Below are 15698 nucleotides of genomic sequence, written 5' to 3'. Positions count from 1 at the left end.
TTTCTAGATCTATCTCAAATTTTCGGAATTAATAATAAGAAATATGAGAATGAAAATGGTCAAAATTCAATGAGATGTCCCATTTTTTATTCATATTGTTATGTAATGAATCGATATGATGTCCATAAAACTTATTCTTTGAGAAGTCGCTGCAAATTTTCTTCGCGAAGTAACAATGCCATCCTTCGAGTATCGCTTTGCAACACAGATTGTATTACTTCTGTATCATCGCCTTCTACCTCCTGTTCAACACTTAACATACTTATATTGGAAGGAATCTTTAGCTGTTTCCTGAAAAAGAAACAACATAAACAGCATACTATGGTTGGTGCGCAATATATGTTAGTAAAGTAAGGTGTAAGAATTGTACAAACTTGTAAGCTCTTTGACTGCTATATCAACGATGGCTACTGTTTGCAATAAATGAAAGTTTTAAATATCTTACTCTAAAACTTACGAGGAAATCATTTTCAGAAAAGTAGACTTCCCAGCTCCATTTCGACCAACCAGGCCATAACGTCGACCATAAGTTAAAACAACATCAGCACCACACAATAACTGCCTGCAAAATTTAAGAAACCGCTGTATTTACATTCTCCTTGGAAGAACAATAAAAACAGCAAAGCAGAAATTACTGAGTCTCAATGAACGAACTGTTTGAAAGATTTTGAATGCCTTTGGCATTCAAAATAGTTTTTCAACTTTCTCGCAACAATTTTCAATTTTAGAAAGCATCAAAAGTTGCAACCTACTTGGGTCCTATTGATATATCAACACTGTTAAGATGCACATCCATTATACTTCCACCTCCAGAACCATCACGACGACTTGTTGACTGTGAAGCTGTAGCCACGAGATCTGTTGGTCTCCTTTTCTGCGTGTTCGAACCATCACCAATTTCACGTTTTGTAGCCTTTTCTAAGGCACGTGTTTCAGCCTTTTCAAGTTTCTTCCTATCCACTTGCTGCAATATATTTTATCGCTATGATTTCCATGATTATTGCGTTCTAACTTTCGTGAAGTCAAAGAAGTAATGCGACTTACTGAAGGTGTGTCTCGCGTACTAACTTTCCATATGCTTGTAACATCGTCTGAATCGAAATGTTGGGCACTTATATCAACAGTTTGTTCAAGACGCCGCCGGCCGATTTCATTTGATCGGTGAGTAACATTTTTTCTGAAAATTCAACCATTAAAATTGGAAGATCTTTATATGCTACGAATTGCAGAAATTACAAGTAAACTAAAGCAACCATAATAGGGTCTGTCGCATAAAAAGCTTACCCATTATGAAGCAATAAAGCAAGCTTTTCACATACAAGTTCAATAGCCTCATCGCTAAGTCCCTCCACAGAACTTTGTATGTGCACACCAACAGCCTCAATAACATCGTCTTTCGACAGTAAGTCATCGGCGTTTTCCCTTAAAACTGCTGCAAATATAATAATTATTTATTTTCATGAAATAAGCAGATACAAAAAGTGGTCGTTTCAGTTGATTTTCGAAGTTAATAATTGGAATGAAAAATGACACCTTCAACGTAATCTTTGACTTCAATTGGAAGATCAGGAAAAGTTGATTCGAGGTATGCCGATATTGTCATTTGGTAATTATTAATTGTTGATGAAAAATTCGAATCCAAACCAAATAAGGAAATTAAAAATCAGTATAGCTGAAATTCCACTTTTTTTTAATTATCTTGCTAAACTGATTGCTTGTTTTATTATTTGGAACCTTAATTTCTTGAATGCAAAAAAGATGAGCAACATCGAAAAGTTTAACAATAAAGTGAATGGATGAGGATGATTGAAAACCCTAGAATAACCAATAATCTATTTCGCCTATGACTATGGAAACGACTAGAATGATCAATAGATGATACGAATTCTTTCCAAGTTTCATCAGGGAACTACTCAGAAATTCAAATACGATGAGTGTTTTATGGATCTTACTAATAAAGAAGTATTTTTAGCAAGAGTGTGAGATACATGGAGGTATGTATTAGATGGTTCTGTAAAAATAAACCTGGAATTAAGCTTGGGAGGAGAAGAAAATAGTATGACGCGTCACTGCTGAATATTTCTGCCGATGCTTCGTCAATCAACCGATCAGTCATGCAGTGAATACTTGTAATATGACCTGAAAACTGCTGTCATGCAATGGTTAAGCAATAAATTAAAAACTGACGGAATTACGGAATTGAGCTCAGCTTATTCAAACAACAACGTAAGTAGATTAGAAGATTATGTACACCAGATGTCTGACTGATCGTAGTGTCACGACCAACCTGGTATCAATCCATATTTATCCCGCATTAATCGGTATTTCACGGTCAGCTTAGAGAACAGATTTAGAGCTATTATATGTGGTATTTGAGATCGCTTGCGTTTTGAAACTATTCTCTGACTTATTGATTGGTTGGTGGTCATTGTGGAGTGATAGGGAGAGTTGGTGCTGTTGTCCGAGTATGGTTGCATGGTTGCGGGTTATCTTACGTTTGGTTGACAAGAGGTGGGATAAGTTAGATGACACCTATCCCTTTCTTACGTCAACCGAGCGATGTCATCCAATCATATTTATCTTACGTTAGTTAAACGTAAAAAGTAGGTCTAACAAAGATATTACAGAATGAGTGATCGAGGACGTAATGATGGTGATATAAAACGGAACAGCGTGAGTAGTGGAAGACCAGCTAGTGGTAGCAATGCAAGTCCACGTAATGTTGCAAAGGAGGAGCGTGCAGAGAGAAATGAGCGTGATCGTACTGGCCGAACATCTTCCAACGAAAGGTTTTTTTTTTCCATTATTCTGGATCAGTGACGATATTGCATTAGTGCTAATATAACTATGTTAAATACAAACACTGTATAAAGATATAGTACAGTGACGTTAAAATTCTTGTGAAACCATAATCAAAGAGTCTGGATCACATGGCATTAAATGACAGTCAGCTAGACGCGAATGAAAACACACTTTTACTTCTCCATATGTAGAATATGCACCTTTTAAATAGTTATCGTCTTTTATTTATTTGTCTAGGAACGACGTATTTTAATGGCAACAATGTTAAGGCATCATCATCGATCAAGTGAATACCAGTACAACAATTCTTCAAGTAACATGGGAGGACCATCTGGTGGACAACCGAATCGTGGGATGGGGATGGGGCCAGGCAGTGGTGGTGGTGGTCGAGGACCAATGAATATGATGTCTTCGATGAATGTCCTTTCCGGGCAAGCGTTTAGTGAAACTGATCTGATGAGTGATTTACCCAAAAAGAAATTCACTGGTCGATGCCGTTTATTTGTTGGTAATTTGCCGAATGATCTGAAAGAGCAAGAACTCAAGGAACTTTTCGCACCTCACGGCGACATCGCCGAATGCTATCTGAGTGGCAAAGGATTTGCTTTTTTACGATTGGTTAGTTCGCTTCACATTTCGTCATCATCGGTTCGGTTTCGACTTAATCTGTTCAATCCATTCCATATCGTGAAAGTTTGCTTTTCTCCAAATCTCTTTCAGGATACACGTGCTCATGCAGAAAGTGCTAAAGAAGCTATTGATGGCAAAATAATACATGGACGTCCAGTTCGTGTACGATTTGCGGTCCATGGTGCAGCGTTGAGAGTAAAGGAACTTTCACCAACTGTATCGAATGAAATGCTTTATCATGCATTTTCGGCATTTGGTGAAGTAGAACGAGCAGTTCATATAGTTGACGAAAAGGGCAAGCCAACCGGAGAAGGGATTGTAGAATTTGAGCGGAAGCCATCGGCTAATGAGGCACTTCATCAGATACGGGAAAAAGTATTCTTATTAACGGCGTAAGTTTCTTCTCTGTTCACGTATTCAGGAAATTGCTACTCTGCATTGCGGTTTCAAAAACTAAGAGTAAATGTAATATTCTTCCGGACTACTGCAAGTATTTCGTGATATCATTGTTCGGTTCGAGTAGTCAAAAAATGGGTCCGAAAATCATAAATTTTTGGTTATGGAAAAGTAAGTATTGTTCTCGTCTGATTTTTGAAAACACCTTACAGAAGTCCGAAACCGTTAGTTGTGGAGATGTTGGAGCCACGTGATGAAGACGATGGTCTCGCCGAACGTATGATACAGCGCAGCGCAATGCTTCAAAAGTACTCTTTTTATTTTTAGTTTTGCTTCTTGACCAAGTTCTGCAATTAATTAAATTATTTGGTCTTTTCGACATTTCACAGTAATGGATATGCTCTGAATCATGAAGATATGCATATATGTGGCTTTCTTACTCGAACCTGTATTATGTAGTTAATAACTTCCAGAGAATTTAAGTCATTACAATTTGTTTTCAATAAACAGATCAATAAGTTGTTTTGTGAACTGCTCTTTTGTGTTTCGTTTGTGGACTTTTTATTGTTTATGAATGGTAAAATTGGACTCACTCTGTGTGCTTTGCATAAGGAAGAAGCTATTGTGGAAAGGAATAGAAAGGTGGCATTGTAGGATTTGGTATTGTTCAGACACACTCTTGTGCTTATCATCTGATCGATAATCTACATAAGACTGTTTATTAACTGAAATTTGCGAAGGATGATATAAAATTGATGACTATATGGCTGTCTTGAATGGACTTGATTATCTGCACGATCTGTTCTACTTTTATTTTGTAGTGGAAGGTTTTGAGCTCTAAGTAAACCACAATTATGCATATCTTCATTTTAGAGCAACTTTCTGACCGGAAAGAAGTATAAAGTCAGTGGGATTTATATCGTTCCATTTGATCCCACTGTTTCCACTTTTCCAGAGAATCGATAGCAGAAATTGTAATTGAAAAATTAGGGAATGGATCAGGCCACATTATCAGATGACTGACATTTGCTGCGGAATGAATTTAAAGATCATTTTTATATCCTGAATTCTTTCATTTTTGGTTAATTTTAAAATACAGTCATGGAAGGTAGCGGATATTTTTCTTTTTTTTTTTTTTTGGAGAAAAGCTTCAAGTTTATTGGTTTTTTAAAAGTCGTACAACCGGGGGAAATTGTTCATTTGTTGTTTTAACTATCTTGCTCGTAGTTTAGTTCACCTCTGGGAAATAATCTTGCATTTTCCAAGAAATTTTAGCAAGTATTGAGTTTCTTATAAAATATTTCTTACTCGAAATGGATTCCTTTCTGCACTAACAGCTTAACAAATGGAGAGGTTCAAGGAATGAGTAGACGATTGGTATCGTAAGCCTCTTTCGAGATTTTATGCTCAGTCGTGTATAGTGTGCAGCTACGCTTCGAATAACAGCACTGCATTGAATATTCGGAGAACTATTAATTTATTACCCATTAATCGTATCGTTTTCAAATGGATTATTTCCATTCATGAATTTGTCGACGAATGGAGCTGTTGAGATTGAGTTAGCTTCATCTCTGTTCCAAGATTTTGTAAAGGGTTGTAATTTCACTTCCTTGTAGTAGTACGCGAAACAAGCATTTAGAAACTTTGCTATACTAATTGAGAAATGTATTTAAACTTCCTCGAAGCTAAAAGAGCCATTAATTTGCACCGATATTCTGTTACAATAGATTCTTTTTACATATGCATATTCGATGTATCATAATAGTATTTAGGCATAGCGTAGAGAAAATAGAAATCGCCTGATAAGAGAGTTTTAACCGCTTCTCATTTTGTTGGGAAGAAAAAGGCCATCTGATTTTCAAGTAGAACTTTCGAAAATGTCTTGATTTCTATTGAACTTTTGTTGAGTGCACTTGGCTTTTTACACCACCTTCATTTATTTGTAGTTAATCTGTAGTGCATGTCAAGTGTTTGTAGCGTTACTGAAGTTTTGATTTATGGTTAGTCAGCTGGTCGAAATAATTTGTAGGTTGTTGCTCAGCTTTCTAAGCTTTTGAAACGGAATGAATTAAATCGAAGTGTGGTTTTGGCCATCGTTAAGTGGCTGGTTAGCAGGTTACTCCTACGGTGATACTTTTACAGTTATAATGTTCTCGGGAATTATTTATAATTTTCTTTACATTATAAAATACAGTGGTTTGGGAAATTTTTTCATTGTTTTAATATGGTTATTTCAGGCTTCACAATGATGTTTGAACCCCTTAATTTCAAGTTATTAGCGACTTTTCAAAATTGTTTCCACACTTTGTGACGGGACGAATGAGTGTGGTTCGATTGTGTTTGTGTGATGTGTGCAGTGTAGAGGATGAATAAAATATCCTTGTTAGTTGAAAGAAGGGTGGTGGGATGAAAGTGGAGTGCAGCTATGACAATGTGGTCATTCTCAAATGCTCAGGTGGTTCGGATTTCACAAAACTTCGAAGTTGCATTATTTCTTAATACACTTATTTTCTGAAGTTTATCGCTTCGACATAGCTTTACCCAATAGCTCACAAGAATTAAATGGAGTTGAATGTTTCGGATAAGAACTGTAGTGCGGGATTATCTTAGCTATTGCGTGATATAGAAAGTGGGGTAGCTGCAAAAACTACGGAGTGTGTCGTTTAGAGCGCTTCTCGTGAGACCATGCGCAAGTTTTTGGAAGCTTTTATCTACCCTAATGCTTAATAAATTGTAAGATCTGTGTTGCCCGTAAGGCCAAAACGATCGTGATTGACATAAAGGGGGTACCGCATTACTTGAAGTGCTACCATGGAAATGCCACGCGGCGATCATTGTTATCGTTGTTTATTGGCTTAAATTAAATGTATGACTATTTTGTGAGTTAGAAAGTCAATGTCTGCCAAAGAGATAGAGATGCGTAGTGAATATTATAATAATGTTGCGAAAAGTGAATATGTGTAGCGCAAGTGTTACTATGTAGGGAACGAGAAGTGGGCCCACGATTTCCACCGGCAAACAGCTTCGAATACGTATTCGGGTTAAAATGGAAGGAGCTATATGAGGTGGAAAGACAGCGTAGAGCTCAACTGGAAGAAGAGCTCAAGGAAGCTCGTAGACGCTTGGAAGCTGATATGGATCTCGCTTACCAGGATTATCAAACTCAGTTGCTCCGTGAAGGCAAGGTTTTTACACTCTTTCACTTTTCGCTGTCACTGTAAAGTATCCTCTTTACAGCGTGTATCCTTTTTACATCAATGTGGAAGATTGTTGCTTTAGTTCGGAAATCCTTTAAGTTATTTTTTCATCAAATTTTTGTTTCGGATTTGATTTTTTCATTTTTAATTCAGTTTAGATAAGACCCTCGCTATTTTTAAAAGTATTTCGAAGAAAGTGATGTGAAATCGACTTTGGACAGCACTTCCTTTTCTGTTCTGTTCTGAATATCAAAGTGTTCTTTTTCCTATGAGAAGGAAATTAAAAAGTGGAATGGCTAATTTTTGATTATGCAGATATCATTTTGTTCTGCTAGTCTGATGTGCAGAGCCTTTTATTGTCCAAAATATCTGATGGGCAAAGTCAGTTCAACTATAAATCGTTAAACCGATAACTGTTGAAGAGGAAGCGCTATAATTTTTCTCTCCTCTTCCAACTGTCTTACTTCCTCCTGCTTTGTTTTTGTAAAGGGTATCGAAGGTAAAGGTTAAGGATCAATTTAGCTGTAACAATGTTTCACGTTTCCTTGTCGAAGCTCATACTAACATTTCGGTATATTTCATTGTGGTCCTAGATTTCACGCGCTTAACCTTTCCATATGCATAGAAAGGTAACTTAAAGGTTTACTTTCTTTGCATAGAAAATTAACTTAAAATTATACCTTTTTAAAATACACAATTGCCTGGGGAAAGTTGAAATATTTTGGAATGGTTGTGCAATGATCATTCAAGATAAATATTTAAATATTGACGTGATCAAACCACGTTGATTGTTTTACCAATTGAGGCTGAGTTGCAAGGTCCTTCGTCTGTGGGTAAATCATTAGGCAAAGGGAGTAATATCTGCATAAAGTCGTTCGGCCACATTGGATATTTTTTTCCAGCAATTATTCTTTTGAAACGTCAGTTGAGTTCATGCCATCCCGAATTTTATTATTTCCCCTTTTCCTCTTTATCGATCAACGTTATGAAATAATCATTATGCAGTTATGGTTGATATAATTCGAAATTATGTGATATAGCATCATCTTTGTCATATCTTACTGATTACCTTAATGATAATATTTGCGTAATATCAGTGATTTTTTATCGGTTCGAAATTTGTGTTTTAAAGAAAAGCGTTGTGATTACTATGCAGCGTACAATGTTTACGAAAACGAGTAAAGGGTTTTACCAGAATGTACCACTACAGCGAACTTCTAACCGTTCCATTACTTTGTTCCCATGCTTTTTATATGGATTAGTTATTTTTATGACGGGAACTGAAAGTTTTGCAAAATAATATAATTTCAAAGTAAACCGAAATAAATTTACGTAATGTGTCGTTATTTGTCATAATATGTCCTTTGTATTTCATAAAATAAGTGTTATTGAAATTCAGAACTAACAATATAAATTTTCGTTGCATTATATTGTTCTGTTGTAGATCTCGCACGTCGTCAACAGGAGCTTGAGCGATTAGAAGCTGCAAAACGTGAGCGTATGGCACAGGTAGCGGCACGTCGTGGTGAAATGCCTACCCTGTTGGGTAATTTAACCGGTGGACCATCTGGTCCGCAAGGTATGGCGAATGGGCCAGGTGGAATGTCTGGTGGGCCACCACCACGTGAATTTTTCGTTGCCGGTTCTGGCGGAGGAGGTTCGCACTCGCAACACAGTAATTTTTTTCTGCTGTTTATGTTTTTTGGTTAATGATGTCTTGTCACTTACGGAGTTCCGTAACTTTATTTTACGCATTTATTTTGTTCTGACTCATAAGGGCTTATATGCGTTATTTGATCATGCTGAGGAAGATTATGTCTTAAAGCAAAGTGTTTGTTCTGATAAAACTTAGTCCGAACTTTGTTTTCAGGAGGGCCATTCAATTCAAGTGGACAAGGTGGACCTGAAGGACCAAGAGGACAAGAAATGATAGGCCGAGGTCCGCCTGATATGCAACGCGGTGGACCACCGCAAATGGACAATCCAGGAAGGGGACCACCTTTCCAGCAAGGCGGACCCGGTGGACATGTCAATCAAGGAGGCGGCCCTGGTAAGCATTTTTTCGATATCCTTCGAAAATGATTTTAAAAGCATCTTAATTTGCTCACAAAATTTGCTTTTTGTGATTTTTGCTTTTGGAATGAAATCAAATATTTTGACTGAAGAGGTTTGTTGTGCGATAATATTTACCAGCACGGATTGTCATAAATTCATTATAACGGTCCGTTATTCAAAAATTTTTTAGATCCGACGCTCGTACAAGGCGTCCAGAAATTGCTACAGATATTTCGTGCTGATGCCCCAAGACCTGGTGGACCGCAACAGGGAGTGGTATGTTCTATTTTGTATGAATATTTTGCGAGTTAGTCGCTTGCTAACTTGCTTAAAACTCTATTGACAAATTGCTACCCTTTTACCCTTTTCGTGAATATAAAGCAGGAGGTCTAGTTTCTGTAAGAAACTTGTCTAGATTGTATTGTGTGTAACGGTGTTGCGCCATTTCAAATTCTTCACTCTAATAAAATTTTAGCACAGATTGCCTTTTTTTCCTTATTTTCATAGTTCATATTATTAAGAGTTGTATTTTTTCTTGCAGCCACCTTCTTTTGGTACTCCAGGCGGTCCTGGACCTGGTGGTTTTCGAGGACCAGGGGGACCGGGACCAATGGGACCTGGGAATTTCGGAATGCAAAGTGGGCCACCAGGAGGTTTTCATCGTGGACCACCAATGGGTGGCGATTTCCCAGCTGAGAAGCGGATACGACGATAAGTCACAAATTGCTTTCTGTTCTATTTTTCTGTTTTATTTTTAATAGTGTTTACATTGCTGAGATTTTTATATGTCTTCTGTTAATTTGTTCACGTGATTTTCTGTGTAATTGAGCCAAGAAAAAAACTGAATTTTTTCCATAAGGGATGTTTACATTGCTTTGATGTAGAAAGGCATGTTGAATCAAGAATATGTAACAAATTTGTAACAAGGTACTCATCCTTATACTTTATTTTTTCAAGTGGTGTTTTCATTTCTCGTTTTCTTATCCTCAATCATTCAGAGCATTATGCTTGAATGCCTGTATGCGTGCATTTTTCGTCAGTTGCACAGTTCTGTTATCCATGTGTTGTGCTCCTTATTGATGAAGTTTTTGTAAGAAGTAAAATAAGCGTTTTTCTTTCAGTAACTCTAAGCACTTCCAGTTAGTTTACTTCTTGCCCTTGATAATTTTATTTTTCTGAACAGGTCGTGATTGCCTGTTTCTAAGATTATTTGAAGGTAGCGTGATATAATCCACGCGAAGTTGACTGTTACTCATTCAAGTTGTTTCATGGAAGTATAAGGTATAAATTGTTTGATTTTCTGAAACAGAAACCTGGATATGATTAGGAGCAGACACTGACGAAACGAGGTTGAAGTGAATTAACGTGTTAATTGTGTGATGGGACAAATTAGCTAGAGTACCGCTACTAGCTAGGGTACCGAGGATGTATATTGTCGAAATTTTTGGAGCAGGGGTGTTTTTGCTTGGATTCAAGAAGTTGCCTGTTTCCCCGGTTTCTAGTTTTTTTTATGAGTTCATCTTTCCTGTTGTAAAAGCGATGCGAGACAATACGGGTATATTGTCCTACGTTTTTTGTAACCAGAATGCAGGAAAGATGTTGCAGTTGGAGTAGGATTGCAATTGTACATGGTGGGTGAATGACGAAGCTCCTGAGGTAATAAAGCAGAAGTGTTCGAGGATGAGCTCAACTTATGGGACTCAAAGAAGTAGACATGCTTTTTTGAAGCCGGGTATGTCGTTGTCGTTGATTGTTTCAAACAAATTTTTATCGCTTCTCGACTAACTATTCGACCGAAATGTTCGAAATGTTCTTGTTTTTCATTGTGGTTGGACACGTCGTTTGCTGATGTTTTGCACTGAGATTCTGGAAGTTAATTATTTATCGTTCAGCTGGATAGCTGTTACTTTGCTGAGACTATTGGACTTTTAGTTTTGAGTCCTGCTATTTACTGACCTCATGTATCTCTTCAATTCGGTTGTTTGCTAGTATTACAAATCAATCGTATTGATTAAACTTAAGTTCCTTATCAATCCAAATTTTGAAAGCACCTTTTGTCATATGTTCTGGCATTTCCACTAAAATTTTTTACAAATTCATTATTAGTTGTCATTATTTTGTCTTTAAAATTTCCATGATTATTCACGTCTTAAAGTACGTACGCAAACTTTTTCTTTTTTTTTAGCTGATGGTGATACTTTCGACAATCGTAATGGCCCACTTATCCTGGAGGATCGCGTAACTGAGGAAAGAACTAATGTGATCGTAAGTAATCCATTCCTTGCGCTTTCCATTCAGCAGCAACGTGCGCGACTTCCTATTTTTAAGGTATGAAAAATGAAAAAAATTAGGACTTATAAGTACAGTTAAGGTGTAAATTCATCTTTCGATTACTTTTATTAATTGTACGATTTGAATATAACCAATTATTTAATAATTCAATGACCGCATAATGTTTTAAAATCTGGAATCATTATGTCTTAAATTATGTTTTACTCGAGTTTAATATGAATATCTTTGCCAATAGTAGTTAAGCAAGTATCTTTGCAAGAGATAATGAAGTAAAGCTCTACTTTTTCTATTATGAAGTTACAAATAGAATTACTGTTGATAAAATTATCAGTAGAGTTATTCAATTGATGATACTATGCATAAAACTCATCTACTAATTTTATAGTTGGATTTCAAGTTTTATTTTATGCATCATTTATTATAGCATCGCAATCATATTATATATCTACTAGAAAAATATCGTATACTTATCATCGTTGGTGAAACTGGATGTGGCAAAAGTACCCAAGTACCTCAGGTGAAAGGACTGTTTTCAATTTTTATTTCCTTTTTGTGTATTTTATTCTTAGGTTATCTTGATTTTCTTTTCTTTTTGTTCTTTTGGAAGAAGAGTGATTTCGTAATGAAGACTCTTGGCTTCTAATAGGGCGTACATGAGTGTATTTGACCTAATTCAAATCCATTGTCCCGGATAATGGTCTCAAAGCTTCATGTTATAATCTGAGTCCAAACTGCTCTCTCGAGAACTGAAACTTTTGTGGCATTATATATATTACCCTTATTTGTCAGTAGAATTTTAAACTTCTCTCATGTATAAAGTCTTCAGTCTTAAAGCAAATGAAATTTTTGGTTTTTTCCTGAGGTAGAACGCGTGTAATGTATAACGATGAATTTGAATTCCACCAAATATTCATCAGTTGTCTGTAGATCAGTGTTTACGGTTAGTGAATAAATAGAAGGACGAAAGCACTGCATTTCAATGGCATTTTTTTAGTACTTGATGGAGGTTGGCTGGGCCTCAGATGGACGAAAAATAGGCGTAACACAGCCAAGAAGGATAGCAGCAGTTACGGTTTGTTTCCTTTTTCCATGAAGTCTTTAATTCTTCTAAAAATTAATATAATTATAGTTTTTTCTCCTCGTACTTCCATTTTGAAGATATTTTTATGGTACTACTGAAGTTAGGCAATATTAGGGGTGCTCTTTTTTAGTTGGCTAATCGCGTTGCTGAGGAGAAATCATGCAAACTTGGTACGGATGTTGGTTATGTAGTTCGCTTTGATGATATGACCGATTCGGAAACTAAGATAAAGGCAAGCTTTGTTTCTATCTTGTATGATATATATTGTCATGAACAATATGATTATATGGTGTGTATTACAGTGTAACGATTGCCATTTTTTGAAGAATAATATGATTTGGGGCATTGATGTTCAGCGTATAGTGATTTAAGAATAGACATTTCAATTAATTAGGAAGAGACCAAATATAATTAAGCAAATAAGTGCTGAAATAATATTTACCCTGCAATAAATTCATGAAATGAAATTGTTTATCTAAGATTTTTTGTAATATAAATTTATTCAGTTGACGGTATTTTCATGTGTTTATTTTCATATGATTTTCGTGTGACTTGATATTATATCATTTCAGTACATGACCGATGGCATCCTTCTTCGTGAATTTATGTCCGACCCCTTATTAACACAATACAGGTTTCACATAATTTTATAGCTTAACATTTTTCAATATATGATAACAACTTAGCAAACTCTGCTTTCTTACAGTATACTGATGATTGATGAAGCACACGAACGTTCTATTAACACCGACGTTACATTGGGTTTACTGCGAAAAGTAATTATGGTACGTCAAGATCTTCGAATAATCGTCTCGTCTGCAACTCTTGATGCCATTGTTAGTTATTTGTTGTTAAAGTGGTAACCGGATAGTTAAAATATCAAAAAATGGCCAACCTGAGTACAAAGTGCATTCGTGCATTCGTATCACTTTACTAAATTGTAACAAATCTTAATTGCAATCTGTTCAGATATTGAAATTTACTAAATACTTATCAATGAAATTGGCTAAATACTTAAAGGGACGGAAAGATTAACAGATTATGTTTCCATAGGTTTTATTACTTTTAATAAATTTCAATATTTGCAGCTTTTTCGTGATTTTTTCGAGTTGAATGATACAAATGACAGAACCAAAGACATAACAAGTATTATCTCTGTGGAGGGTCACATCCATCCTGTCACTGTCTATCACACCAGAAAGTAGGTCCTCAGAAGCTAAAAATTTTCCGAAAAATGATTTTTGTTGGTTTCGAAAAGTTTTTTTATCTGATATAAAAATTTGTAACACATGTTTTTCTGGATAATTTCTTTTCAGTCCTGTACCGGATTATATTCAGAAAACAGTAGAAACTGTCCTTGATATTCATAAAAATGAACAGCCCGGCGATATATTGGTGTTTCTTACAGGACAAGATGAGGCATGTTAAGTTGTTTTGGAAATATGTTTCAAATGCTTTAGCGGTTTAGGAGAAATATAGGCCGAGTTTTTTTCAGGTAGAATCAGTTAGTAAACAGCTAATTGAAGCGGTCAAAGATCTCAGAAACAAGAAAGCAGATAAAATGTGGATTGTACCCATGTATGGCTCGTTACCTGCGTTTGAACAGGTCGTATTCTCGTTACAACGGGTTTTTTTTTTTTCAGCCTGCATTATATGCTAATCATAACTGATGGTATCTACACTATGGAATTGTACAATGTTATCTTCCAACACTTTGATTATGTATTTACTAGATAATATTGTATTTCTGGTACCTCTCTGGATCACCAGTATTTTTTTCTGTGAAATACATCATGGTTATTGTGCATTGTGTTGAATTTCATATTCTTTCAGTTAAAAGCCTTTGACTCAACCCCTTATGGCACAAGGAAAGTCGTGATTGCTACAAATATTGCCGAGACGTCTTTAACCATACCTGGAATAACTTATGGTTGGTTAAGTGATTCAGTTCAATGAAAAATCTTCTTGTCTTTATATTATATTTGTAGTTAATCCTGATTTTTCCTCTTTTTTAGCAGTTGATATGAGTAAATCACAAACGAGGATACTAGGTACATACAGTAAACCTTCAACTTCATTTTGCTTCAACAGCTAGTTGTCATAGTTCAAATACAGATTTTGCATCATTTATTTTGTCACATTTTCAGTGATTGATTGCGGTTTTGTAAAACTTCGGGTAATGAATCCTGAAAATTATTTCGAAAGCTTGATGAAATTGCCTATTTCTCAAGCATCAGCACAACAGCGCACAGGCAGGGCTGGACGAATTCGCCCCGGAAAATGTTATCGTCTCTATCCACGTATATATTTCACCCAATGATATGCGATGCAATTCAAGCATCTAGCCCTCCAAGTATTGGCTTTTACGAGATTAACTTTCAGAAGAAGAATACGACAAACTTCTGGTGAATACGATACCCGAAATGCAGCGACTAAACCTCGCAGCTGTCATTCTGTTGTTGAAAGCGTTAGGGATACACAATGTGTTGCGGTTCAATTACTTATCGGTAAGTTTTTTTCTTTTTACTTGAAGAAGAAAGTCTATTCTAGTGTTTTTAATATTCTTAATACAAGAATTTTCAGCGGCCATCTTCCTTTGCAATGGCTGAAGGTCTTCAGTCGTTGTATTACCTTGGAGCCCTTTCCAAAGACGGTTTGTTAACCAACCCGTTAGGCATTCAAATGATAGAATTTCCTTTGCCGCCCCAACATTCCAAAACTCTTCTTTGTTCGGGTATGTTTATTTTCGGGTCGACTGTTTTGCATTTCTGTTATCAAAAAATACCTGCCGCCTTTTGGTAGCGGAAAGATGAATTGCTGATACAAAAGATTCTATTCTTGTTATTGCAAATGCTTTTGATACCGCAAGGTGAGGTACATTCTTATGCAACGTCAGTTTCAGTGTGAAGTAAAATTGTCATAGAAGAATGTCAAGTGCAGTTGTGATAAACTGTAAGTTAAATGTTTAATATTACATTTTTAGGTGAACTTGGTTGCAGTGAAGAGATTGCAACGATTATAGCGATGCTCCAAATACAAGATGTTTTTGTAATACCATCGAGATCTCGCCATAGAGCTGTAAATCTCTTCAATTTTGTCACATGTTTCATTGAAGACTTCAATAAAGTTGGCTTACTTTTGTCTTGTTTAGGAATTAATGAAAAGGAATTTCTCGGTTGAAGAGGGCGATCATCTCACTCTTTTGAACGTTTTCACGAATTTCATACAGGTGTATTTCGTAGCTG

The 15698-nt window shown here is 36.0% G+C and overlaps 3 protein-coding genes across 3 annotated transcripts in view; 2 read left to right on the top strand and 1 right to left on the bottom strand.

Annotated features, from left to right (window-relative positions):
- Nucleotides 1-131: 131 nt before the first annotated feature.
- LOAG_17948 (hypothetical protein) lies at nucleotides 132-1603 on the bottom strand (the record flags this gene model as incomplete). Its single annotated transcript, XM_020450616.1, has 6 exons — nucleotides 132-291; nucleotides 458-562; nucleotides 753-964; nucleotides 1045-1177; nucleotides 1285-1432; nucleotides 1534-1603. The coding sequence occupies 6 exons, from the start codon at nucleotides 1601-1603 to the stop codon at nucleotides 132-134; spliced, it is 828 nt and encodes a 275-aa protein (XP_020305680.1).
- A 1018-nt stretch (nucleotides 1604-2621) lies between these two features.
- LOAG_17947 (paraspeckle component 1) lies at nucleotides 2622-10539 on the top strand. Its single transcript, XM_020450615.1, has 9 exons — nucleotides 2622-2789; nucleotides 3072-3420; nucleotides 3523-3824; nucleotides 4041-4136; nucleotides 6812-7008; nucleotides 8470-8700; nucleotides 8896-9075; nucleotides 9271-9356; nucleotides 9622-10539. The coding sequence occupies exons 1-9, from the start codon at nucleotides 2629-2631 to the stop codon at nucleotides 9793-9795; spliced, it is 1776 nt and encodes a 591-aa protein (XP_020305679.1). The 5' UTR covers nucleotides 2622-2628; the 3' UTR covers nucleotides 9796-10539.
- Nucleotides 10540-10676: 137 nt separating this feature from the next.
- LOAG_17946 (D-tyrosyl-tRNA(Tyr) deacylase) overlaps nucleotides 10677-15698 on the top strand; it is a 6664-nt gene continuing 1642 nt past the window's right edge. Inside the window, exons 1-14 of the mRNA XM_020450614.1 lie at nucleotides 10677-10812; nucleotides 11266-11408; nucleotides 11797-11889; nucleotides 12367-12444; nucleotides 12584-12685; nucleotides 13026-13087; nucleotides 13160-13289; nucleotides 13542-13654; nucleotides 13770-13872; nucleotides 13949-14059; nucleotides 14287-14383; nucleotides 14601-14753; nucleotides 14836-14960; nucleotides 15037-15187. Coding sequence (XP_020305678.1) covers nucleotides 10761-10812; nucleotides 11266-11408; nucleotides 11797-11889; nucleotides 12367-12444; nucleotides 12584-12685; nucleotides 13026-13087; nucleotides 13160-13289; nucleotides 13542-13654; nucleotides 13770-13872; nucleotides 13949-14059; nucleotides 14287-14383; nucleotides 14601-14753; nucleotides 14836-14960; nucleotides 15037-15187 — 1513 coding nt within the window. The 5' untranslated portion in view covers nucleotides 10677-10760. The remainder of the gene's footprint in view (nucleotides 10813-11265; nucleotides 11409-11796; nucleotides 11890-12366; nucleotides 12445-12583; nucleotides 12686-13025; nucleotides 13088-13159; nucleotides 13290-13541; nucleotides 13655-13769; nucleotides 13873-13948; nucleotides 14060-14286; nucleotides 14384-14600; nucleotides 14754-14835; nucleotides 14961-15036; nucleotides 15188-15698) is intronic.

Source organism: Loa loa, assembly GCF_000183805.2.
Source record: "Loa loa unplaced genomic scaffold supercont3.159, whole genome shotgun sequence".
NCBI lineage: Eukaryota > Metazoa > Nematoda > Chromadorea > Rhabditida > Onchocercidae > Loa > Loa loa.
Note: the sequence above shows the minus strand (reverse complement) of the source record. Positions and strands in the feature narration are given on the sequence as shown.